The following is a 25,565-nucleotide window of genomic DNA, read 5'->3' on the forward strand; positions in this document are numbered from 1 at the left end:
TTGCATAGGAATATAGGAACAGAGTAGGCCATTCAGCCCCTTGAACCTGCTCCGCCATTCAATTAGGTCATGGCTAATCTGTTCCTCAACTCCATATACCAGCTTTAGCTCCATATCCCTTGGTACCCTTACCCAACAAAAACCTATCGATCTCAGGCTTGAAAACTCTAATTAACCCAGCATCCACAGCCTTTTGGAGGAGAGAATTCCAGATCTCTACATCCATTTGTGTGAAAGAGTACTTCCTGATTTCCCTCCTAAATGTCCTAGCTCTAATTTTAAGATTATGTCCCCTTGTTCTTGATTCCCCCATCAGAGGAAATAGTTTCTCTGTATCTACCCTATGGAATCCTCTTAACATTTTAAACACTCTGCTCAGATACCCTCAATCTTCTATACGGGAATACAAGCCAAGTTTATGCAATCGGTCCTAATTATTTAACCCTCTAAGCCCAGGTATAATTCTGGTGTATCTGCACTGCACGCGCTCCAAAGCCAATATATCCTTCCTGAGGTGCAATGCCCAAAACTGAACACAGTACTCCAGATGAGGTCTAACCGAGCTTACATGTTTACATGTTTAAAACATGCTGGGAATTATGTTAGCCTAAATCAGAAAACTCTACAGGTTATGTCGTCCCAATCCATATTGTTTCTTGAATTGTATTGTGTCTATTGGAAACAAGCTTACAACTTTTAAAAATACAGGTTAGGATATATGTTTCATACAAAGTAATGAATGGAATGAAAATGATCAAACGGTCCTAAATATGACTTTATTGCTTTTCTTTTCTGTAGCCTGAATGCTCTGTTCACCTGCACCTGCGCTGGGCTGATAACCCATATGTATCGGGCACTGTTCACACCAAAGATTCTGCACCAGGACTTATAATGGGAGCAGGTAAAACTGATTATTTTTTCAGCTAAGTTATATTTAATGAAAAGTCTAATCTTTTTTTTAAAAAAAAGCTTCTTCTCTGGTAGGTGTTTTGGAATGGGTTTAAAACTTCAATGGAATTCTTCCATATTCATTCAGCATTCACACACAGATGAGTAGGATGTCACCTAAACAGGGGAAACCCACTATACAACACTGTCCCTTCAAAGATTTGACTTGTTTCTGTGGTCACTGTCTTCCCCCACTCCTGCTGTAAATTTAAGCCTCCTTCTGGACGTGTAGCTCTGCTCTTTTTCTGCCGTCATCAGCAGCAGTACTCACTGTTTCCACCAAAAGCTGGAAAAGTGCACTATTGCCATATTTCACCAGTACTGTCATGTTGCAATCATGTGCTTCTCTCGGATAAGTAAGTGCTGATAAAACCATTGCCGATGCCTTTGGCATAGAGGGACACTTTGTCCCCTATGTGAAGAAAACTTGACGTTTTCTACGACATCTTCTCATGGTGCTGCTGTCTTTCTGGGGCTGCTTTCCTCAGCTTCACAGTGTCAGGACCGTGCTGCGGCAGTTCTCCATCACAGAACCACGGAACGAGGCACAGTTCAATACAACACGAAGCAAGTGGGTACACGGAGCAAGCCCTAAGCAAACAGCTGCCACACGTTGTCTTCTGCCATTCGCATGTCCATGCACATACACACGAGCTGCTCTCAGACTTGCAGCACAGGGAGGGGTGTGTGAGCCCATCCTGTGTGTGTATATATATATATATATATACACACACTCGCACACATGCACACACACACACCAGCATCAGTGTGGAAGTGAATGAGCCACTGACAATTTAAGCGCTCTCTGAATCATCTGTTTTTCAGGTCCCCATGCAAAACAGCACGAAAAGGTGTTGGAGAAGCTGATTGTCCACTGCAAAAGCAGACAGTTGACATCTGTGGCTATGTTACTGCATTTAGTTTCAGTTTTCACAGAAAAACAAATTGAATTGCCAAATATGATCCCAAGCACTAAAGCTCTCTCCAGGCAACTCAACACACATGCCACCCAGCTCATTCAAATAACACAAGGCAAGAATTCCTGCGGATAAAAATGGAGAAAGAGGAATACGATGAGGAGCTGCGGGATTTGAGAGATTGCTATTTGATTACAGGTCAGGGTTAACCATGTGAAGCAGACCTCTGTGGACAGTACAGAATCAGGAAGGAGCAGGTCCAGGCAGCCACCACAGTATCAGATCTGGTGCCAGCAGTTGCAGGGCCTTCTTATGACCAGCAGTAGGGAAGTAAAGAGTCATCTCCATCCCAGGAAACACTCAGTGACATTCAACAGCCAGTCACCTGACTTCCTTCACAAAGGGGAAGCACTGGGGTAAAAAAAAACACCAAAAAGACACTAAGCACTATTAAAGAAATAAATGACTGGAGTTGGGATTTTGATTTTGTGTAGAGAGGGTTAGAAATGGCATTAATAAAGCCATTGCTTTGTAAAATTTGGTGCTTTTTATAGCATTTTCACCACAATTGTTTGAATTCATGGACTCCTGCTCCACTGCTCTAACTTCAGAGGGAGTTTGGCAGAAATCCTGTTTACCCACATAAATGGGGTTTCCACTGAAGTTACACCTATGGAGTGGGAGAAACTGCAAAGAAATGTATCTCCTTCATTGCCCCCAATTTTAGCACTTCTCGTCAGGTACAGCACAGTTGCATGTGAAGTAAATCTTCCTCCACTCTGCCCCAACAATGTGCCTCATGTCCAACCTCAAAGGAGTACTACCGCACTAGTGTGACATTTTTTCATTGCCCACATGATTTCCCTGTGGCTTCCCTGAGCGAGTTTGCCAATTTAGCACCAGTTAGAGCCTCGTTAGGGACATGTTTATGCTGAACCTTGCCCACCAGCAACTGGTTTGAGGTTGTCCATGCTCATTTTACATAAGACCCAAGCAGTCAACAAACAGAGACTTGCATTCCATCAGTCTGGGATGGATTTAAACCCAGGTCCGAGAGGCGTCCAATCCACCTAGTCCCCATCTGTAACAGTTTCTCAAAATCAAAAACACTTTCATTCTCTAATTTTACATTTCTTCCTTTTATATTCTATTACATTTTGCTACTTGAGAGTTGAATAAAATGTGAGCATTCTTTAACAATGATTTCATTAAAATACACGGTGCTCCAGCTGGTGGGAAAGGATGCTGAAAATAATCCCTCTGTCCATTTGCATGCTGGTAATAAGCAATATGCACACATCTGCTTAACGCTTTTCTGTCTTTACGTGATATAAAAGAATGACTTCTTGTCTCCTAGGAAACCTAGGTGCCCAGCTGGTTGAGTACAAGGAAGATATGTACATAACCTCTGACTGTGGCAACACATGGAGGCAGGCAAGTAAACTAAATCCAGCACTTTGTGCTGTGGCTTAAACTGTTCTGTTTTTTTTGCCACTGGCATTGATACACTGACTACTTTGTGCTAATGTGTTATGCAAGGGTCATGCAAAGTTCTCACTGTGTAGAGAGTGTTTCATAATTCAAACCAAACTGTAGCTTCAATGAAGAGTTTACAATTCATTTTTTCCCCTTATATTCAATGTTCTTGCATCTTTGTTTTTCATTCAAGGTGTATTATCATAAAATTTTCATCCATGTCTGGAAGCTCATTCTTTATTTATAGCTAACACCCGCATATGTGGCTCAGGAAGTTACCAGCTAGGTATTAGCCACTATCAACCATATTAGTATGAAAGAACATGAGGCTAATTAGCATACTGGAAGGAGCAATTGCTGATTTTTTTTTAAAAAGATTGCCCGTAGGGAGCTAATTTGAAGGGTGGGCACTCATTCGTTCATGAATGACCCAGTAGTGGCACAACTTATGAATAGAACTCCTCTCTATTTTCAATTTGACAAGACACCTGACAGCCACTACACTCACTGACGGGAAGAAGAAATAAAAGCTCTCCTCGGGTATTGAGAAAATATGAACAAAGCCCTTAAAACTGACTCGCAGTGCCTCCATGTTCAGCTGCTTTGTTTCCTCTGTCTCTTGCTGCTGCCAGTAGCCATGAGCTTTTGGAGTCATTTTTATTTTAGGAAAAAAAATCCAACCATTTTTAAAAAAAATCCTATTTTGATTGCCTCACACTGACAGATATTATACCTCCCATTACTGTGATCTTAAAGTGAAAAAAAGAGAAATCAGTACTATGGACCATGAAGTAGATCTTTTTTAATTTTTCTATTTCCCAATGGGCGGAGCAGATTGGTGCAGATGAAATGGCATATTTTTATTGTGTGTGCATGTGGGTGCAGGCTTTTGGGCAAGGGTGGAGAGACAAAAGAATGTCAAACAGCCTTTGTGTAATCATAGGAAATTCAGAGACTTATTTGACCTCGATCAGTGATTTTAAGATTAATTAAATCACGAGGTGTCCATTCATAAAATGGCTGCTATTAACAGAGCAGAGAACTGAAAAAATGTTATTTTATGCTGAAAATACTAATTTAACTTTTATCTTACATTCAAGACAACAGACAGTTATAAATACGATTCAGTCATTTGCTTTCTGAGTTATTTGCTTGATGTTCTCCATTAATGAAAGGGGGGAAAAGCAAAGGAAATTCAGAATGTAAGTGGTTTTAAGATGTGTTTTGTAAGTGACCTTCAGTTGTCAGTAACAACTGCTGTAGTTCTATAGCAGACAGGAGATTAGCTGATATAAATTTCTCAGCCTCCTATAGACACACCATTACTTTCCATCAGCTTTAAATTTTGCTTATCCTTTCAGCTCATAATTAGCTCTTAATTTATAGTGGCTTGGTAGTGCAGCATGTTGGTAAACTAATGACCTGTGTCACGGTATAGTTGCATGATCGCAATTCCCCAAGCAGTGAGCTCATCACCTCTGGCAGTCCATCTGTTCCAGACGAAGTACTTCACCACAGAAAAGAAAGAGGGAGGGAAAATTGGAGGATGAATCAAACTGGGCCAGTTTCAGGAACTTAATGGTGGGCAGTTGCAAAATTGTAATGACAAAGCAAGTCACGTATCCACTGATCTTGTTGGAGAATGGGGCATATGTAGGTAGACTGAAACAAAAAGCAATATTAATAAAACAGTTTTAAAGGATGAGGAAATGTATTTCCATTTAACCCTAGGTGCTAATTTGGCACAGAGAGACCTATTTTAAAAACATGAATTTTATTTTATTTTGAGTTACGTCAGCTCTACAGTTTAGTTTTGTCTACAGGAATTAAATTCCAATTTTATTGAAGCCAGCTTTGTTTTCAGAGTTAGGAATGTGAATTAGGAATGTGAGGCTCACTCTGATTGATTCCCTTTTGTTATCTCCTTCAGGTGTTTGAGGAAGAGCATCACATTCTGTACCTTGACCATGGTGGTGTTATTGTTGCGATCAAGGACACCTCAATCCCTCTGAAGATATTAAAGTAAGGAATTGTAAATTTGAGTCACGATGGTGTTTTCAGTTTCAATAACAGTCACTGATTTCTTAAGTACTTTGTTTACCGGAGCTGTGTTTAAGAATTTTATATGGTTTCAGAGATGGCCCGACTTAAAATCAGACCAGTAACATTCAACGAATGCTAAGGTGATTCTAATTGAAAACAGACTAATGTTGCCCATTTCAAAAAGGGTAGCAAAACAGACCCAGACAACTACAGACCACTTGGTCTTACATCAATACCTTGACTTCCAAAAAGGATTTGGTAACATTCCACACATAAGTTTAAAGCAGTAGGGATCTAAGATAAAGTGGGAATGGATAAGAAACTAATTGGCTGAAGGGTAAGAAGCAGCAATTACTTGTTAGAGGATTTTTGTCAGGAGGGAAGTGTTGAACAGAGTGGTCAACGTTGGTGCCTTTATTGTTTCTGATTAACGTTAATAACTTGGATTCAGAAGCTCAATGCAAAATGGTCAAATTCACCGAGATTGAGGGGCAGTTAAATCTGAACAGGCAGCTTAGGAAGTACAAAGTGGACAGGGCGATGGCAGAAGAATTTTAATACAGACAGGTGTAAAATACTGCAAATAGAATGTGAAAAATAATGATATAAGTACTCCATGAATGGTGTTTGAGTAGTTAAGGATGAAGTTGAAATAGATCAATGGGTTTTAGTAGACCAGATGCTCAACGTGTCTAACCATTGTAGGGCAACAATAAAAAAAAATGAACACTGTACTATATAGCCAAAGCAGTAGAGCACAAGTCAGAGAAAGTCATGCCCAAACAGTACAATGCTCTGGTCATATCACACCTTGGTCTCAGTTCTTATTACTGAGGCACAAGGGAGATATTCACACCCTGAATGTGGTTCAGCCATGAAACTGATCGCTAGTGTCAGAGAACTGGGTTATGAGGAAACACTGCAGAAACTTGAAATTTTCAGGCCTGAAAGGAGGCTACTGAGAGGTAACTTTATATAAGATAATAAATGGTATAGAAAAGGTAATTCCAGAACAACAAATGGGATGGACCTCTGGGTACCGTTGTGGAGGCGAAAACCTCAAAGTTATTTAAGAATCGGTTGAATGCTTTGATGCGGGGGTTGTTACAAATTCAAGTCTACCACAGATACCTTTTCGGATTCAGCTACTCCTGCAAGTGGTCTGTAGATCTAACTCTTATTAGAGTTGACTCACACTGCTTGTAGAATACCATAACTCTGGGGTGCATTAACAGTACTCCCTTGTGACCTGAACCAGATAGGCATGACTTTGCATTGGTACTTCTTCAATCTTTCTGAATGTAAGGAATCTTACAACACCAGGTTATAGTCCAACAATTTTATTTTAAAATCACAAGCTTTCGGAGATTATCTCCTTTGTCAGGTGAGTAGTGAATTCACTACTCACCTGACGAAGGAGATAATCTCCGAAAGCTTGTGATTTTAAAATAAAATTTTTGGACTATAACCTGGTGTTGTAAAATTCCTTACATTTGTCCACCCCAGTCCATCACCGGCATCTCCACATCAATCTTTCTGAAGGCATACCAAGCAAATACTTGGTGAGAAAAGGACTGATAGGAATCGTTAAGCTGCTTTGTTTCACATCGAGTGAACATACAACAACATCAGCTTGCATTTATATAGCGCCTTTAACATAGTAAAATGTCCCAGAGCATCAGTTATAATCAGATTTGCTTAGTTCAATCAGTACAACTTGCCTTCATGCAATAATACAAAATAAAGAATACGCTACGCTACCCCAAATCAGTGAGTTGTTTTACTTTACCTAAACAAGATGGCTTCTAACTGCTCCTCCAGCATTTTTGCCATATTAGTTTAGGCAAAGGGTCTGGCAACTTTCCGTTTAAAAACCTGACTCCCTGCATAACACCCTGTTTCAAAAATCAAAAATCTGTATCCCAGGCTCTATATTATATCTTCCTGTGCACAGCTATACAATGGGTGTGAGAGAGTTTCTGATTGCATAGACAAGCCAATGAATTGCTTATTATTTACAACCTATGAGGAAACAACATCAAAGCTGGCTCATTAACATCTTGGCCTTTCTTTTTTAACTTGTCTGAATATAATATGCTTTCAAAAACCCAATATTAAAAGTATTTTTTCCCAATTCCATTCTGTGGCAAAATAGACAAAAAATCCCAAAACTATAGGTTTTTCTTTGGATGGATGAGTTAAGATGGTCCTTATCTGTATGTATCTTGGGATTTTAATAAGCATTTGGATAAAAAGGTAACTTTAGAAAAAGGAGGCAAATCATATATCAGTAGGGAATTTACTGAATTGGGGATAGCTGGAATACTGCATACATTTCTGGTCATTGGATTATGAGAAAGGCATCTAAGCACTCGAGCGTGCAACGAAGGGCAACTAAATTGATAGCAGGGGTTAGTTAAGAGATGAGGCTGCAGAAACTGGAAATGTTTACACTGGAGTAGAGAAGGTTCACGGGAATCTCATAGAAGTATTCAAGATACTAAAAGGGATAGATAAGATGAATGTCAGTGGGCCAAATCTTGCTGGAGTGGGGCATCTTGCGGCGTATGCCATTAGTTAGACTTTTTCCTTCACCCTCAGTACAAAATTTTTTTACGCTGTGATTTGCTGGAAGTACGAGCTGATAACAGGGCATCTGGGACCTTAGTGAACAACAGGACCAAGTGTATCTCCTTAACCAGGAGATTTAAGGATTGAGAAAGAAACAGATGAACGACAGAGAAGGTGGGTGAATTACAGTCAAATCAGGGACAGAAAGACAAATAAAGAGAGGGAAAGAAAGATTGGATTAAGAGAGGGAGAAAAAAAGAGACAGGAAAAGGAAAAGAACAATCACTATCACAAGAGAAAAAGTGCTAGGCAAACTAATTGGTCTAAAGGCTGACAAGCCCCCTAGACTTGATGGCTTGCATCTGAGGGTCTTAAAGGAATTGGCTACAGAGATAGTGGATGTATTGGTTGTAATCTTCCAGAATTGACTAGATTCTGGAAAGGTCCCAGCAGATTGGAAAACCGCAAACGTAACACCACTATTCAAGAAGGGAGTGAGACAGAGAGCAGGTAACTATAGACCAGTTAACCTAACATCTGTCATTGGGAAAATGCTAGAATTCATTATTAAGGAAGTAGTGGCAGGGCATTTGGAGACTCATAATACAATCAAGGAGAGTCAACATGGTTTTATGAAGGGGAAATCATGTCTGACAAATTTATTAGAGTTCTTTGAGGAAGTAACGGGCAGGGTGGATAAAGGGGAACCAATGGATGCAGTATATTTGGATTTCCAAAAGGCATTCGATAATATGTGCCACATAAAAGATTACTGCACAAGATAAGAGCTCATGGTGTTGGGGGTAATATACTGGCATGGATAGAGGATTGGCTAACTAACAGAAAACAAAGAGTCAGGATAAAAGGGTCATTTTCAAAATGGCAATCTGTAACTAGTGGGGTGCCACAGGGATCAGTGCTGGGGCCTCAACTATTTACAGTATATATCAATGACTTGGATGAAGGAACAGAGTGTCTTCTGGCCAAATCTGCTGATGATACAAAGATAGGTGGAAAAGCAAGTTGCGATGAGGACACAAAGTGTCTGCAAAGGGATATTGACAGGTTAAGCGAATGGGCAAAAATTTGGCAGATGGACTATAATGAGGGAAAATGTGAAGTCATCCACTTTGGGAGGAAAAATAAAAAAGCAAAATATTATTTGAATGGAGAAATACTACAAAATGCTGCGGTACAGAGGGACCTGGGTGTCCTCGTACATGAAACACAAAAAGTCAACATACAGGTACAGCAGGTAATCCGGAAGGCAAACGGAATATTGGCCTTTATTTCTAGGGGGATGGAGTATAAAAGCAGGGAAGTCGTGCTACAACTGTACAGGGTGCTGGTGAGACCACACCTGGAGTACTGCGTACAGTTGTGGTGCCCTTATTTAAGGAAGGACATACTTGCATTGGAGGCAGTTCAGAGAAGGTTCACTAAGTTGATTCCGGGTATGGAAGGGTTGTCTCATGAGGAAGGATTGAAAAGGTTGGGTCTATAGTCATTGGAGTTTAGAAGAATGAGAGGAGACCTTATTGAAACATACAAGATTCTGAGGGGACTCGATAGGGTAGATGCCGAGAGGATGTTACCCCTCATAGGGGAATCTAAAACTAGGAGCATAGTCTCAGAATAAGGGGTCACCCGTTTAAGATGGAAATGAGGAGGAATTTCTTCTTGCAGAAGGTCGTGAATCGTTGGAATTCTTTACCCCAAAAAGCTGTGGAGGCTGCGTCATTGAATACATTCAAGGCTGAGTTGGACAAATTTTTGATCAGCAAGGGAGTCAAAGGATATGGGGAAAGGGCGGGAAAGTGGAGTTGAGGTAAAAATCAGATCAGCCATGATCTCACTAAATGGCGGAGCAGGCTCGAGGGGCCGAATAGCCTACTCCTGCTCCTATCTCTTATGGTCTTATGGTCTAAGTAGGAAAATAAATTTTAAAATGTGAAATTTCTTTAAAATCTCTAACAACAATTTAGTACATGTAGGAATAAAACTCAATAATTGAATTCGTTCTCTTTCTGGGCCGGAGAGATTGATTGGCATAGCATTAACAATTATCACGTTGTTAAAAGGGTACTTACGCTATTAATTATGAACCCTAACTTACTGAAATGAGCTTAATGGGCTAGTAATGTGCAAATCCATTAAGTACTTAAAAATAACGGGGAGGCTAAGGGCGAGATGCCGTTTAAGTGAAGCAAATGGCGGAGCGGCGGAAATCAACCAGCAAGTTGTGGAGATTCAGAACTCATGGCGTATCTCTTCACCCTGGAACTTGCTGGCCAATTTACCCATTAATAAATGCGGGCGTCGTTAACACACTGTTATTTTTCCAGGAAGATTTGGCCCAATATATTTAATGTTGTCACAGGTTCTACAACAAGAGGGCATACCTCAAACTTAGAAGAGGGAAAGTAAGAAGACATTTGCTTTATGCAGAGGGTGGTGGATGTGTGGAATGGACTGCCAACGGAGACATTGGGGCCAGATTGTCTCAGCAATCTCAGCTGATTGTCTTTCTCTCAAGAGAGAGTTGAATAAATATTTAAAGAAAAACTTGATAGAGAGGTATGAGAGATACTGTGGGATATAATATTTCCAGTGGAAATAGATTTCTGGTGCTCCATGGCTGGCATTCGCAGGGCCGAATAACACCAGGCCTCCGCCCCAAGGAACAGACTGTGGGAGTTTCCTGTGGGGTAGGGATGGCAGAAGTTCCACCCTCACCCTAGAAGTTTGGTGTTATAAAAGGAAGCAGGGCCGGTGGGATCGTATCATCGGCTGGATTTCCTGCTGCTTCTACCTCCTGAGCCCCAAATGAACTGGACCATCCAGTTCAATAGACTGGCATGAGTGGGGCCTAGTGAGATATTTACAGGCCAGGGTTACGGCTTGGAATAATTAGAAGATTCCCTCGAGGAATAAAAACTCCACGGGAAAAGTGATCCAACCAGAGAAGTTAAGGATAGTATTAGATTAAAAGAAGAGGCTGACAATGTTGCCAAAAAGAGTAGTAAGCCTAAGGATTAGGAGGGTTTTAGAAATCAACAAAAGATGACCAAGAAATTGAAAGAGGAAGAAAATTTAATAGGATAGTAAACTAGGAAGAAATATATAAACAGATTGTAAGAGCTTCTACGAGTATATAAAAAGGAAGAGATTAGTGAAAGTAAACATGGGTCCCTTAGAGGCTGAGACAGGAGAAATTATAATGAGGAATAAAGAAATGGCAGAGACGTTAAACAAATATTTTGTATCTGTCTTCACAGTAGAAGACACAAGAAACATACCGGAAGTAGTGGGGAACCAAGGGTCTAATGAGAGTGAGGAACTTAAAATAATTAAAATTAGTAAAGAAAAAGTACTGGAATAATTAATGGGACTAAAAGCCGACAAATCCCTTAGTCCTGATGGCCTACATCCTAGGGTTTTAAAAGAGGCGGCTGCAGAGATAATGGATGCATTAGTTTTGATCTTTCAGAATTCCCTAGATTCTAGAACGATCCCCGTGGATTGGAAGGTAGCAAATGTAACACCACTATTCAAGAAAGGAGGGAGAGAGAAAACAGGGAACTATAGGCCAGTTAGCCTGACATCAGTAGTAGGGAAAGTGCTAGAATCTATTATTAAGGATGTGGTAACTGGGCACTTAGAAAATCATAATATGATTAGGCAGAGTCAACATGGTTTTATGAAAGGGAAATCATGTTTGACAAATCTATTTGAGTTTTTTGAGGGTGTAACTAGCAGGGAGATAAGGGGGAACCAGTGGATGTAGTATATTTGAATTTTCAAAAGGCATTCGATAAGGTGCCGCACAAAAGGTTGTTACACAAGATTAAGGCTCATGGGATTAAGGGTAATATATTAGCATGGATTGAGGATTGGTTAACGGACAGAAAACAGAGAGTAGGGATAAACAATTCTTTTTGGGGTTGGCAGGTTGTAATTAGTGGGGTGCCACAGGGATCAGTGCTTGGAGGTCAGCTGTTTACAATCTATATTAATGACTTAGATGAAGGGACCGAGTGTAATGTATCCAAGTTTGCTGACGGGAAGCTAGGTGGGAAAGTAAGCTTTGAGGAGGACATGAAGGAGTAAGTTTTAACCTGGAGCCAGAAAGAGAGTGGGGTTGGCGGGGGGATGTGCTTACGATTTTGATGTAAGCACATCTTTTTTGTCGGTTTCCCGCCCTACAGGCCAGCCGTCAATCGGACGGGAGAAGAACCAGGAGGCGGATTCGAGCAGATAGGGCTTAGATGGGGGTCAGTCATCGGGAGGGGTCAGGAGTAATCGGGGGTTGGTCATGGGTGGGGCGGAGATCATGGGGTCAGAGATCGTGGGTGGGGTCGCTGCAGGTAGGCTTGTTGGGACCGGGGAAAGCACTCCTGCTCCTCCAGGCCCACAAGCAGTGCTACAAAGGCACTTACCTGCTGTTTCGGGCCTTGTCGCCTCCTCTCATGTGGCGTGAAATAGAAGGCCCGAGAATCCCGGCCCCCAGGAGTTAAAAATAAAAAAGCTGCAAAAATAGAGACCCACATCCTCCTTGAAAGCTTTCAGTGACCGACCCGCCTCCTAAGAGCGAGTTGGTCGCCCGCCCCTTGTCCCACCTCCATTACAACCGGAAGTGGGCGTGTTGGAGGCAAGTTGGGGTCGGATTTTAGTTTATTTTTTTACAGTTTTTATCTTCCCACCCACCCCCATTTCACCCATTCGTGGGGTTAAAATTTAGGTCAAAGAGTCTGCAAAGGGCAAGAAGGTAGCAGATGGAGTAATATGTGGAGAAAAGTGAGGTTATTCACTTTGGTAGGAAAAAGAGAAAAACTGAATATTTTTTAAATGGTGAGAAACTATTAAATGTTGGTAGTCAGAGGGATTTGGGTGTCCTTGTGCACAAATCACAGAAAGTTAACAAGCAATTAGGAAGGTAAATGGTATGTTGGCCTTTATTGCAAGGGGGTTGGAGTACAAGAATAAGGAAGACTTGCTGCAATTGTACAGGGCTTTGGTGATACCACACCTGGAATACTGTGTACAGTTTTGGGCACTTACACCATTTTCAGCACAATTAGGCTGTCCACCTCAGGGGTAAAGGGGTATTGCAGTGGTACCTTTTAAAGGAAGGATATACTTGTCTTAGAGGGGGTGCAACGAAGGTTCACTAGATTGATTCCTGGGATGAGAGGGTTGTCCTATGAGGAAAGATTGAGTAGAATGGGCCCATATTCTCTGGAGTTTAGAAGAATCATTGAAACATAGATTCTGAGAGGGCTTGACAGGGTAGATGCTGAGAGGCTATTTCCCCTGCTTGGAGAATCTAGAACTAGGGAACATGGTCTCAGGATAAGGGGTCGGACATTTAGGACTGAGATGAGGAGGAATTTCTTCACTCAGTGGGTTGTGAATCTTTGGCATCCTCTACCCGAGAGGGCTGTGGATGCTCAGTCATTGAGTATATTCAAGACTGAGATCGATAGATTTTTGGACTCTAAGGGAATCAAGGTATAGGATAGGGAAGTGGAGTTGAGGTAGAAGACCAGCCATGATCTTATTGAATGGCGGAGCAGCTCGTGGGGCCGTATGGCCTACTCCAGCTTCTATTTCTTATGTCCTGCTACTTGAAATTGTCCCTCTTATGTTTGGAAATTTGCAGCACTTTCAAGCATCGCATTTTGCTCCCCACTCCCCCCTACGGCAGTGGGACTGATCATATCAGCAAATGCAAGATAGAGTTGGCTAAGTACTTGGTGAAAAGCTTGATAGAGGGGTATGAGAGATATTGTGGGATATGATATATCCTAAACACTGAGGCCTCAAATTTCCTTTGGGGTCAGTAGTGTACTGGAAGTGGATATCTGGTGCTCCATGACTGTCAGGAGCAGGGCCCAAAATGCTCCAACACTGAAGCAGGCGCATGCCTGATTTAACGAAATGGCCTGTCTCCATCCTGACCCCAGAAACTCCAGCGGAGTACGACTCTGCTCACCAGCAGGGCATAATTCCCACTCCACTGTAATTATGGCATTGGAGTAGTAATGTGGATATTCAGGGGGCCTGGAATTGGCTCAATAGGCCACAGTAGTCTTCTTTGTTCCTTCTTTCTATCCTATGTAAAGCTATAAAACATTCATTTAGCCACAACCAAAGGTACCATTTAAAGTCATTCCTGCTGTAGTCCCTAAACCCAGGATGATGCCAAATGGTGTGCAGAGTGGAATTGGAATTGAAATGAAAGAGAATGAGCACCTCATGGGGCATCACAGTAAGAGGAAATAATAAATGGTATTTCAATAACAATGGATAGTAAGAGGCACGGCGATGAGAGTGAGCAGTAAATGACAAGTGGTGACTGTGAGCGTTGAATTAGTTATGTTATGGTGAATGGTAATTGAGATGTTGCTGATAGTGAGTGGGACACTGAACTTTAAATAATTGAATGCTTATAAATAAATGAATTAAAATTTAAAGCAGAGCTGGAACACTTAGGCCCTGATATTTACGGGAAAGCGGGGAGGGTGCGGGGGAGCGCGGTAGCGGGGAGGAAACCCGGAAAAGCCAGGGAAGTGGAGGTCCTGTCGAATTTAACGGCCACACCTCATTTTAATTTTCTTCTTCCGTTTCCCACCCGGCAGCCGGTCAGACTGATAGGTTAGCTGGCTGCCAGATGGGAAAACCAGCGGCAGGAGGGTGCAGCCGGGGACCGTTAGGGACGGTCCCCGGCAACCGGGAGGGAGGGAGGGAGAGATCGGGGCATGGGCTGAGGGGGCTGGGGAAAAGCCCAGCAATGGCGAGGGAGGGAGCGATCGGGGCGGGGGGGGGTGGGGGGATATCACCGATCATGGCAACAAGGAGAGGCGATCGGCAGGAGGGAGACCGAAGGCTTCCTTGAGGGGCCGGGGAAGGGCACTCCTGCTCCTCGTGGCCCACAAGAAGTGCTGAAAAACTAACCTGCTGGAGCCGGCAGCTCCCACTTCATTTCACTGCCAGATTGCCTGAGCCCTTGGAAACCTAGTCGGCAGCAGTTAAATTTAAATCAGGCTCCAATTGCACTGAGGGCGTTTGCAGCGGGGGGTTAATATCGAGGTATTAGAAACTAATAGTCATTTAAAACATGAACTGAATATACTTCAAGTCTGACAACACAGAATCTTCACCATACACCTACAAGAATAGACTTTTAATTGCAAGCTACATATTGGAAAATATGATGAGATCTTGCGAAGCATTGTAGTTGTTAATATTACTGTCTTAAATATGAACTGAATGGATGAAGTGCTTTCTATTGGTTCTCCACCTAGGTTCAGTGTAGATGAAGGCCATACTTGGACAACGCACAATTTCACCAGCACTTCTGTCTTTGTAGATGGGCTACTGAGTGAACCAGGGGACGAAACATTGGTTATGACGTGAGTATCTCATTATGTTTCCAAAGCTAATACTGACATGGATGTTTTGCAATCTAACATGCAAATCTCTGCTTTGGGGTAAGAGAGGTTGGATTATTCAACACAATGAAGGTGTGAATGTAATTTGTTACTATACTGTGTGCTCCATTGCTTAAACTGTGTGCGAGGCAAACTCAACTCTATTCAATTACAGGGAGACTAGCAATGGTAGATTGTAACACTGTACACTGATGGAACACTTGTTGCTGCTGATGTGTTGAGCATCAGTCACAATGCATGTGGTGCTTTTGGATTCCATACTGTCGGTACTGGAAAATTGTAATTGCATTTCATTTAAGAAAAACACAAGGTTCAGTTCGGTGGAATACAGGCCTTTCATGCCAATTTGCAGTCCTGATCATTTCCTAAAACTAATTTCTTCTGGTTTCTGTTCAGTCTGCTGAAAAAAAACATTTTCCTCGATCCTTTGAAAGTCCATGAAATACATGAAGCTTGGCTGTTTCATGAAGTATTAGAGAGATACAGCTCACAAACAGGACAGTTCTGCATTTTAAACAGATGCATGTTGGATTTAGGATACTAATCTATCCTTCCCTTATGATACAGGCACGTGGACTCAAGAAATAGAGAGACATCTGATTAATAGTCTTTATTAATATACACACTAATACAACCCATTACCTGCAGTGTTCATGAGACCGGTACCAATTATTCTCAAGAACAGAGAACTCATTGGGATTCACAAGCTGTATCCTCCAGACCACTCACGCTAGTCCTATACACGACTAGGTAGGCCAGACTGATTCCTGGGATGGCAGGACTGTCATATGAGGAGAGATTGGGTCGACTAGGCCAGTATTCACTAGAGTTTGAAGAATGAGAGGGCATCTCATTGAAATGTGTAAAATTCTGACAGGGCTGGACAGACTCAATGCAGGGGGGATGTTTCCCCTGGCTGGGGGGGCTATAACGAGGGGTCACAGTCTCAGGATATGGGGTAGGACATTTAGGACTGAGATGAGGAGAAATTTCTTCACTCAGAGGGTGGTGAACCTGTGGAATTCTCTACCACAGGAGGCTGTGGAGGCCAAGTCACTGAATATATTTAAGAAGGAGATAGATGGATTTCTAGACACAGAAGGCATCAAGGGGCATGGGGAGAGAGCAGGAATATGGTATTGAGGTAGAGGATCAGCCATGATCATATTGAATGACAGAGCAGGCTCGAAGGGCCGAATGGCCTACTCCTGCTCCTACTTTCTTTGTTTCTATCTTCCTAAAGTGCATTACCTTTATATGGTTAATCACGTAAGACAAGCATGAAGTTGATATGTAAGCACGTTTCTACTACGTGTGGTTAATGTGTAAGTACGCATGGCTAATACGTCATTGCGTCAGCAAACGCACGGACCCCTTCCCCCTTACGCACATGCTTATTAGTATTACTATGTAATCATTGTTCCCTGGACATTCTCCATCCCCAAGTAACTGCATCTGTCTTTGATGGCCTTCACTTCCTTATCTCTCTTGGATATTTATTACACAGAGCCCCATTCTCCTTTCACATTCCCTCCTGGATCTCAGACTTACTGGCACTAGACCAACAATTAAAATTCCACGCTCACATCATCCCAAACCCAACTGCTGGACCCTGTATCTCTCTGTGTCCGGAGTCTGATTTCATTCCACTTAACCCTTATTACGACTATTATAAACTAAACTCTATGTAATGCTAGCTATTCTACCTGATTTACCTATCCTTACAATGCATTTTCTGGGTCAGTCTGAAAATGGAACCAGCAGGTAGTAAAGCTTAAAATGTTGCCACCAGCAAAGTGCACCATCACAGTGAGCCTTTCTGCTTTTCAAAAAGGATTTTCTTTCTTCAAAAAAAGAATAATAAACAGCGTTGTTCAGGAAATTCTGTCAGACATAATCTGCAAAAGACAATGCTATGCCTGGTATAAGCAGAGTGAAGGACTGACTGGCTGAAGGGCTTCCATTGAAACCATTGTCAAATTGATTAAAGATTGGACTGTGGCAGGACGAGACCAGCGCGTGCCCTCGGTCCGGCAGGACGAGACCAGCGCGTGCCCTCGGTCCGGCAGGACGAGACCAGCGCGTGCCCTCGGTCCGGCAGGACGAGACCAGCGCGTGCCCTCGGTCCGGCAGGACGAGACCAGCGCGTGCCCTCGGTCCGGCAGGACGAGACCAGCGCGTGCCCTCGGTCCGGCAGGACGAGACCAGCGCGTGCCCTCGGTCCGGCAGGACGAGACCAGCGCGTGCCCTCGGTCCGGCAGGACGAGACCAGCGCGTGCCCTCGGTCCGGCAGGACGAGACCAGCGCGTGCCCTCGGTCCGGCAGGACGAGACCAGCGCGTGCCCTCGGTCCGGCAGGACGAGACCAGCGCGTGCCCTCGGTCCGGCAGGACGAGACCAGCGCGTGCCCTCGGTCCGGCAGGACGAGACCAGCGCGTGCCCTCGGTCCGGCAGGACGAGACCAGCGCGTGCCCTCGGTCCGGCAGGACGAGACCAGCGCGTGCCCTCGGTCCGGCAGGACGAGACCAGTGTGTGCTCTCGGGGTCCGAGCAGGACGAGACCAGTGTGTGCCCTCGGGGTCCGAGCAGGACGAGACCAGTGTGTGCTCTCGGTCCGGCAGGACGAGACCAGTGTGTGCCCTCGGGGTCCGAGCAGGACGAGACCAGTGTGTGCTCTCGGTCCGGCAGGACGAGACCAGTGTGTGCCCTCGGGGTCCGAGCAGGACGAGACCAGTGTGTGCTCTCGGTCCGGCAGGACGAGACCAGTGCGTGCTCTCGGTCCGGCAGGACGAGACCAGCGCGTGCCCTCGGTCCGGCAGGACGAGACCAGCGCGTGCCCTCGGTCCGGCAGGACGAGACCAGTGTGTGCTCTCGGGGTCCGAGCAGGACGAGACCAGTGTGTGCCCTCGGGGTCCGAGCAGGACGAGACCAGTGTGTGCTCTCGGTCCGGCAGGACGAGACCAGTGTGTGCTCTCGGTCCGGCAGGACGAGACCAGTGTGTGCCCTCGGGGTCCGAGCAGGACGAGACCAGTGTGTGCTCTCGGTCCGGCAGGACGAGACCAGTGCGTGCTCTCGGTCCGGCAGGACGAGACCAGCGCGTGCCCTCGGTCCGGCAGGACGAGACCAGTGTGTGCCCTCGGTCCGGCAGGACGAGACCAGTGCGTGCCCTCGGTCCGGCAGGACGAGACCAGTGCGTGCCCTCGGTCCGAGCAGGACGAGACCAGTGCGTGCCCTCGGGGTCCGAGCAGGACGAGACCAGTGCGTGCCCTCGGGGTCCGAGCAGGACGAGACCAGTGTGTGCCCTCGGTCCGAGCAGGACGAGACCAGTGCATGCCCTCGGGGTCCGAGCAGGACGAGACCAGTGCGTGCCCTCGGGGTCCGAGCAGGACGAGACCAGTGTGTGCCCTCGGTCCGGCAGGACGAGACCAGTGCGTGCCCTCGGTCCGAGCAGGACGAGACCAGTGCGTGCCCTCGGGGTCCGAGCAGGACGAGACCAGTATGTGCCCTCGGTCCGGCAGGACGAGACCAGTGCGTGCCCTCGGTCCGAGCAGGACGAGACCAGTGCGTGCCCTCGGTCCGAGCAGGACGAGACCAGTGCGTGCCCTCGGGGTCCGAGCAGGACGAGACCAGTGTGTGCCCTCGGTCCGGCAGGACGAGACCAGTGCGTGCCCTCGGTCCGGCAGGACGAGACCAGTGTGTGCCCTCGGGGTCCGAGCAGGACCTGGCACCTGCAGTAATTTCTGAATACTCATGTCCTGTGTTATCTCTACTGTTGGATTCTCTGTCTGTCAGCATTGCATTCAAACAGCCAATTGAACACAATCTGATCTACTTTTTAAAGTTAAGCTACGTATGCTGCCACCTGTAAGAGTATGGATAAAAGATCCTGTAGCCTGTAGTCTGAGCTCCACAACTTGGGCGCTCTCTGCTTACTTCAGTTGTGTGTGAAGCCCCGGGGCTGATAATTACCCTTTTTAATTTTATAATTACAATGTGTTAATTGCCAGACATCACATTTTGAAGTGTGATGGTGCTTTTTGAGATATTTTCTTGTGAGATTGGTTTAAGATTTTGTTCATGTGTTGTGCTGACATCTGTGTTGTGCTGCTAGATCCTGGACCTGAGTTTATTTGTGGCACATTAGTTTTCAGAATCCCTTGCAGTCTTTGAAACAAATTCTCTTATTTATGGGAAATCTTTTCCACTGAGGGTTGGGGGGGAGGGACGATATTGCAATATTCTTTGGGTGGTGAAGAAGAAGCTATAATTTTTTTCCTCACTCACTTAGTAGTCTGGACTATCACTATGCATTCTGCCTTGACATGTATTACTTATATAAATAACATCTAGCAAAGTACAGAGCTGCAAAATTTCCTTATGTTGTGTTGTCAAGAATCAATAGCTTACATAATTCCGCAGCCAAAATTAGGTTTAATGCTAGCATGGAAATGATATGCAGGCTACCAAGAGCTAAGAAAGTGCTTCTGAGCAACCTGCATTCACATGCCACAGTGTGTTGGAGCACCCACATTTGGCAGTATGGAGTAGGTACAATCACCTTTGGCATAGAGTTCCTGATTTTAGTCACAGTGTGCAGAAGCCAGCACCTCTCCACAAAAAGAGGGAAAATAAAAGCAGGTCCCCACCAGGAAGTCTTTGGGTAATAGGCCACCTGCTTCACCATCTCCGATGGAAGAGGTGCATAGCCCAGCGAGAGGGTAAAAACTAGCAGAAGGAGAACACTGAGGGCACATGCTTTCACAGGAGAATAACATACCTGGAAATAAACAACTTCTATTCATTCAAACCAAAATACAAAACCATAGTAAGATATCTGTAAGATGGGCAAGACCTATCATGTTTCATTAAAATAATTAATTGGAGCCGATGTAAACTCAGCTAGCACCTGAATTTCGCTCTGATGTGTTTCTGGCCAGAGGCACGTGTAAGGAGTGATTTTAACCCTGCCCGTGCAACAGAAACTGGATGGGCAGGCAGTTAAAAATCACCCATGGGACTCACCTGCCAACATCCCACACTGATCCCATCCTGCAGGCTGCAATTTTAACCTGCTGTGCTGAGCAGGTGAGAAGGACACCTGGTGGAAACCTGCAGAGTCCATCTTTAAATATGCAGATTGAGCTCCGATGATGGGCCTGAGCGGGGAAGCAGTTGTGGCTTTCCAGCCAGGCTAACCTAACGGGAAGAGGAATCGGGGCCAGAAGAGGTCCAAAAAGGTATGGGATTTTAACTTTTTATGACTTTCCTTGTGGGGCCAGGAGCAGCAGGAGTGCTCTTCCAGGCCCCATAGGGAAAGTTTAGGTCTCCTCTGACCGGGCTACCTTCCCCTCCCCCACAATTCAAGGCCCTCCCGAAAACCCTCTCCCTGTGACCTACCTGAGTGCCAGGGACTTTTCCTTTAATTTCTAGCAGCAGCCTCCTACCGCACACAACTTGTATTTATATAATGCCTTTAACGTAGTAAAACGTCCCAAGGGGTTTCACAGGAGCCTTATCAAACAAAATTTGACATCGAGCCACATAAGGAGATATTAGGACAGGTGACCAAAAGCTTGGTCAAAGAAGCGTCTTAAAGGAGGAGAGAGAAGTAGAAAGGTAGAGAGGTTTAGGGAGGGAATTCCAGAGCTTAGGGCCTAGGCAGCTGAAGGCACGGCCGCCAATGGTGAGCGAAGATAATCGGGATGTGCAAGATGCTAGAATTGGAGGAGCGCAGAGATCTCGGAGGGTTTTAGGGCTGGAGGAGGTTACAGAGATAGTGAGGGGTGAGGCCATGGAGGGATTTGAAAACAAGGATGAAAATTTTAAAATCGAGGCATTGCCGGACCAGGAGCCAATGTTGGTCAGTGAGCATAGGGGTGATGGTTGAACGGGACTTGGTGCGAGTTAGGATACGGGCAGCAGAGTTTTGGATGAGCTCAAGTTTACGGAAGATGCAAGGTGGGAGGCCGGCCAGGAGAGCATTGGAATCATTGGGCTCAATTTTAAAACGGAGCCAGGAAAGGGGCAGGGGGGTCAAATTGAGGTCGGGAAACCCATTAGTACAGGTTTCCCTGATGTCCTTATGATTTTGAAGTAAGAACGTCTTTTATTTTTTTTTTGTCGGTTTCCCGCCCGACTGACTGGCCTGATTGACAGGCTGGTCTCAGTCGGACGGGAGACTAGCCAGAGAGAGGATGTCTTCAGGTATTTCTGCAGGTAAGTCTTTATTTGTATTGATGGGGGGTGGGCATGGGTGGGCATAGATCAGCATAGGTTGACACGGGGATGTTGTGTCATGGGGGATGGGATGTGGGGTCATCGCCGGGGTCTGCAATTGTTGAGGGGAAGGATCGGGGGTCAGAGGATCGGAGGTGGGGGGGGGGAGGAACGGGGGTCGGGGGTGGGAGGATCGGAGTGGGGGGGAGGATCGGGGGAGGGGAATTGGGTCCACGATCGGGGGTCGGGTGTCCGAGATCGGGTGGGGGGGTCCGCGATCGGTAGGGGGTCTGCGATTGGGGGTCGGGGGTCCGTGATCGGGGGGGGGGATCGGTGCAGGTAGACTTGTTGGGCCTGGGGGAAGCACTCCTGCTGCTCCGGGCCCACAAGCTGTGCCTTTCTAGGCACCTACCTGTTAGACTCGGGCCTTCTCACCTCCTTTCACGAGGCGTAAAACAGAAGGCCCGGGAATCCCGGCCCCCCGAGGTTGAAATCGAGAATTTGAGAAAATGGAGGCCTGAAGCCTCCATGAAAGGTTTTAAGGCCCGACCCGCCTCCTGGGAGTGGGTTGGTCGCCCGCCCCTCTTCCCGCCCCAGTGAAAACCAGAAATGGGCGGGTTGGGGGTGGGGTCTGAAATGGTGGCAATTTTCAATGCCCACCGCCCCCACCACACCCCCCCCCAACCCACACATTTTTTACTTTGAAAATTGAGCCCATCGTGTCCAGAAGAAACATAGGCATGGATGAAGGTTTCAACAGCAGATGAGTTGAGGCAAGGGCGGAGACGGGCGATGTTACGGAGGTGATAGTATGCTTGGTGATGGAGAGGATATGACGTTGCAAGCTTCGCTCAGGGTCAAATAGGGCTCCAAGGTTGAGAACAGTCTGGTTCGGCTTCAAACAGTGGCCAGGGAGAGGGAAACATTCCCGCCGGTTTTGGGTGGGTACTGCCTGGGGGGCAAAAATTGCCCAGGCCTCATGCTGCCGAGGTCAGGGCGGTTTGCTGCCCGCCTCGGCCCCCTCCTGAGTTAAAATTGGGTCTTTTCTCTCTGACTTGAATCTGCTTGTACCTTAATTAGATACATCAGTTTCTCCTGCAAAAGCTATTTATAGAACTATACTCCCCAGGCTAGATTCAAAATTACATCTGTGAAGAATTCTTTTTTATACTTTGTCATGATTCATTCCAGTCAGTGGTGCTTCTTTTTTGGAGTGGTTTTATTCTGAAGAAAAAAAACATTCCATAGCTTTTTAGTTTGTTAAAATAACAGTGAGTCATATAAATATATATATGTCAATTTTTTTTAAGAACATCTTAAGAACTAGATAGTTAAAATGTCCTGAAAAATCACTGTGACCTACAGAAAATATTGACGATCATTTGCAGTAGTTTTTCTTTGCGAAACCTGTCCCCCAGCTTTGAATCCTAGTTTTGACCTGAAAGTTTCAGAAAAGGGCCCCCTTTAAAAGACTAAACACATAAATCAACAGGCATATTTAAAAATGTTTATTTTCTGTACTTCAAGGAGATCGTTTCAGGTTTTAAAGGATAGATGGGAAAGTGAGCAGACAGAAGGGGCTTACTTGTGTTCATTAGAGTCAGGCCATATTTTGATATGATCTCAAAATAGTTTAGCAACGAAAAAAAAATGGATTTCTACGCTCTGAAGGATTATTCTGAATGGAGGTTCAAGTTTAACTAAACAAAACTTACATATGATGGCAGTGAACACGTGTAATCTCACAGCCATTTAATTGCTTCCTTGCTACTCAAAAAATTACACTGCTGTCATCAGCCCTTCTGCATATAATATTCTTTAATAGGAAAGAGGAGCATACATGTGTAGAGGACTTTGCAAAATTGTCAGTACAACTGGTAAGGCCTTTGAAGTTAAATTTGAATCTCCACTCTGGAATATTCCCTTAAAGTTGTATCGTTAATCCTAATCTTTTTGTTTGACTCAGAAATGGTTCCACAGCCCTTTGTGTATACGTCTGCTTGTTTTTAATCACCCTGGAATAACTTGGTGCTGCCCTTGCTTCTGTAGAGATCACAGTTCACAGGTCAGAGATGGTTTTTGGTAGAACAGAAATGGGAAATTAGGTCAGAAAAAGAGTCTTCTGTATGACAGAGAAATATAGCTAGGTTTTTTTTTAAAAATCAGGACAGTAATGCAGACCATTTAAATAAGAGAGGAAAATGGTTCATTTATCTTGGAGATAACATTTTTAAATTGATATATTTATTCTTTTTAAAAATGAAAGATAGGAATAGATTAAAAAAAAGCAGCCAACAAAGTGGCCGGTGTGTTGGAGACCAAGGGCCCGATGTTAGCAGGGCTGCGGGTTCTCGGCGGGGGGGCTATCGGGCGCGTGGGTAACGCGCCCGGTGAAATTAGTGGGTTTCCCGCGCGATCGTAGCAGACAAACCACTAATTGTATCCACTTACCTGGTCCTCCGGGTTCCCCACTGCTGATCTGCGCGTCGGGCGGGCTGCGCATGCGCAGTAAGATCTGTCAGCTGGAGACGCTCTATTTAAAGGGGCAGTCCTCCACTGACAGATGCTGCAACAAATAGCAAAAATGACAGCATGGAGCAGCCCAGGGGGAAGGCTGCTCCCAGTTTAATGATGCCTCACTCCAGGTATCAATACATGGGGTGAGGAGGAGGGGGAGGACAGAGATCTTCCACCCGGCGGGCGGGAGGAAGCAGCCCGCCTCTGCCACCAGGAAGGCCTGGCTTGAGGTGGCAGAGGAGGTCACCAGCACCACCAACATATCGCCCATCTGCATACAGTGTAGGAGGCGCTCCAATGACCTTACTAGGTCAGCCAAAGTGAGTACACATAGCCTTTCCCCTACACTCCGTCTGCCACAGCACTGCCCCCACCCCACATCTCCCTCGGCACCGCCAACACTACTCTGTCACATCACCCCTCACGCCCACACAAACCTCATCCTCATCTTACCTGCACCTACTCACCTCGCCAGTACTCATCCCGCCACGACCACTCAACCCAATCCTCATACAATCTCATGGCTCTATCTCATACTCACCCTCTCATGCATCTCTTTCACGGCCAGCCTCACTCAACCTGCCACTACCTGTGCTGCAGCCACAGGGTATGCATCACATATGTGCAGTAGGCAGCGTAAGGCAAACATGTCGTGAGCATGAAGGGGATGCACAAGGGTGTTTGAGGGTTCGTCATGGGTGTTACTTATATTGAATTTCAGAACAACTCACATCACACATTCTATGGCACCACTACTGCCATGTCTTCGCGAATCCTGTCCGGTTTGTGCAATAATGCCCGCTCCTGAGAATCACTATGAGGACCCACCACTGATGCCACCCATTGTGTCACTGCAGAGTGGGTGTAGGTGTATTTGCAGGGCTCTTCTGCGCAGATGACTGAGAGACATCGGCGATGTCCCTGGTTGCACCCTGGAAGGATGTGGAGGAGAAGTTGTGGAGGGCAGTGCTGACTGTGACAGCGACAGGTAAGAAGATGGTGCTCGGGCCAGCCAGGAGCAGCTCGGCATGAAAGAGGCTGCAGATGTCCACGGCTACATGCTGAGTGACTCTGAGCCTCCGTGTGCACTGCTGCTCAGAGAGGTCCAGGAGGCTGAGCCTCGGTCTGTGGATCCTGTGGCGAGGGTAGTGCCCTCTGCGACGCATCTCTCTCTGCGGTAGCCCTCCCTCCTGCTGTAGAGGTGGATGTGTCACAGCACTCTGTTGTGGAACTCCACGTGTCAGAGGTGGACGGCGTGGATGGTGAGGCTGGTGATGCTGTTCGCCCTCCGAGGAGGTCATGACTGCAGCTACGGCGGCCCCCATCCGCAAGATTTACATCTGAGGGGGTCCGCAAGGTAGGTACATGTCTCCGGACCCCGGGGTAAGTGTGCAGGTTGGTGACTTTGACTGTCAGGAGGAGGGT

General features: G+C 45.6%; 1 protein-coding gene across 2 annotated transcripts in view; it reads left to right on the forward strand.

Moving 5' to 3' along the window:
• The window catches only part of sorcs2 (sortilin-related VPS10 domain containing receptor 2), a 598,225-nt gene that overhangs the window by 523,540 nt on the left and 49,120 nt on the right, over positions 1-25,565 (forward strand). For both annotated transcript variants that reach the window (XM_067991267.1, XM_067991275.1), the window contains exons 11-14: positions 799-901; positions 3,223-3,299; positions 5,272-5,363; positions 15,263-15,370. In XM_067991267.1, the coding sequence (XP_067847368.1) occupies positions 799-901; positions 3,223-3,299; positions 5,272-5,363; positions 15,263-15,370 (380 nt within the window). The remainder of the gene's footprint in view (positions 1-798; positions 902-3,222; positions 3,300-5,271; positions 5,364-15,262; positions 15,371-25,565) is intronic.

Source organism: Heptranchias perlo, chromosome 1 (assembly GCF_035084215.1).
Source record: "Heptranchias perlo isolate sHepPer1 chromosome 1, sHepPer1.hap1, whole genome shotgun sequence".
In the NCBI taxonomy this organism is placed as follows: domain Eukaryota; kingdom Metazoa; phylum Chordata; class Chondrichthyes; order Hexanchiformes; family Hexanchidae; genus Heptranchias; species Heptranchias perlo.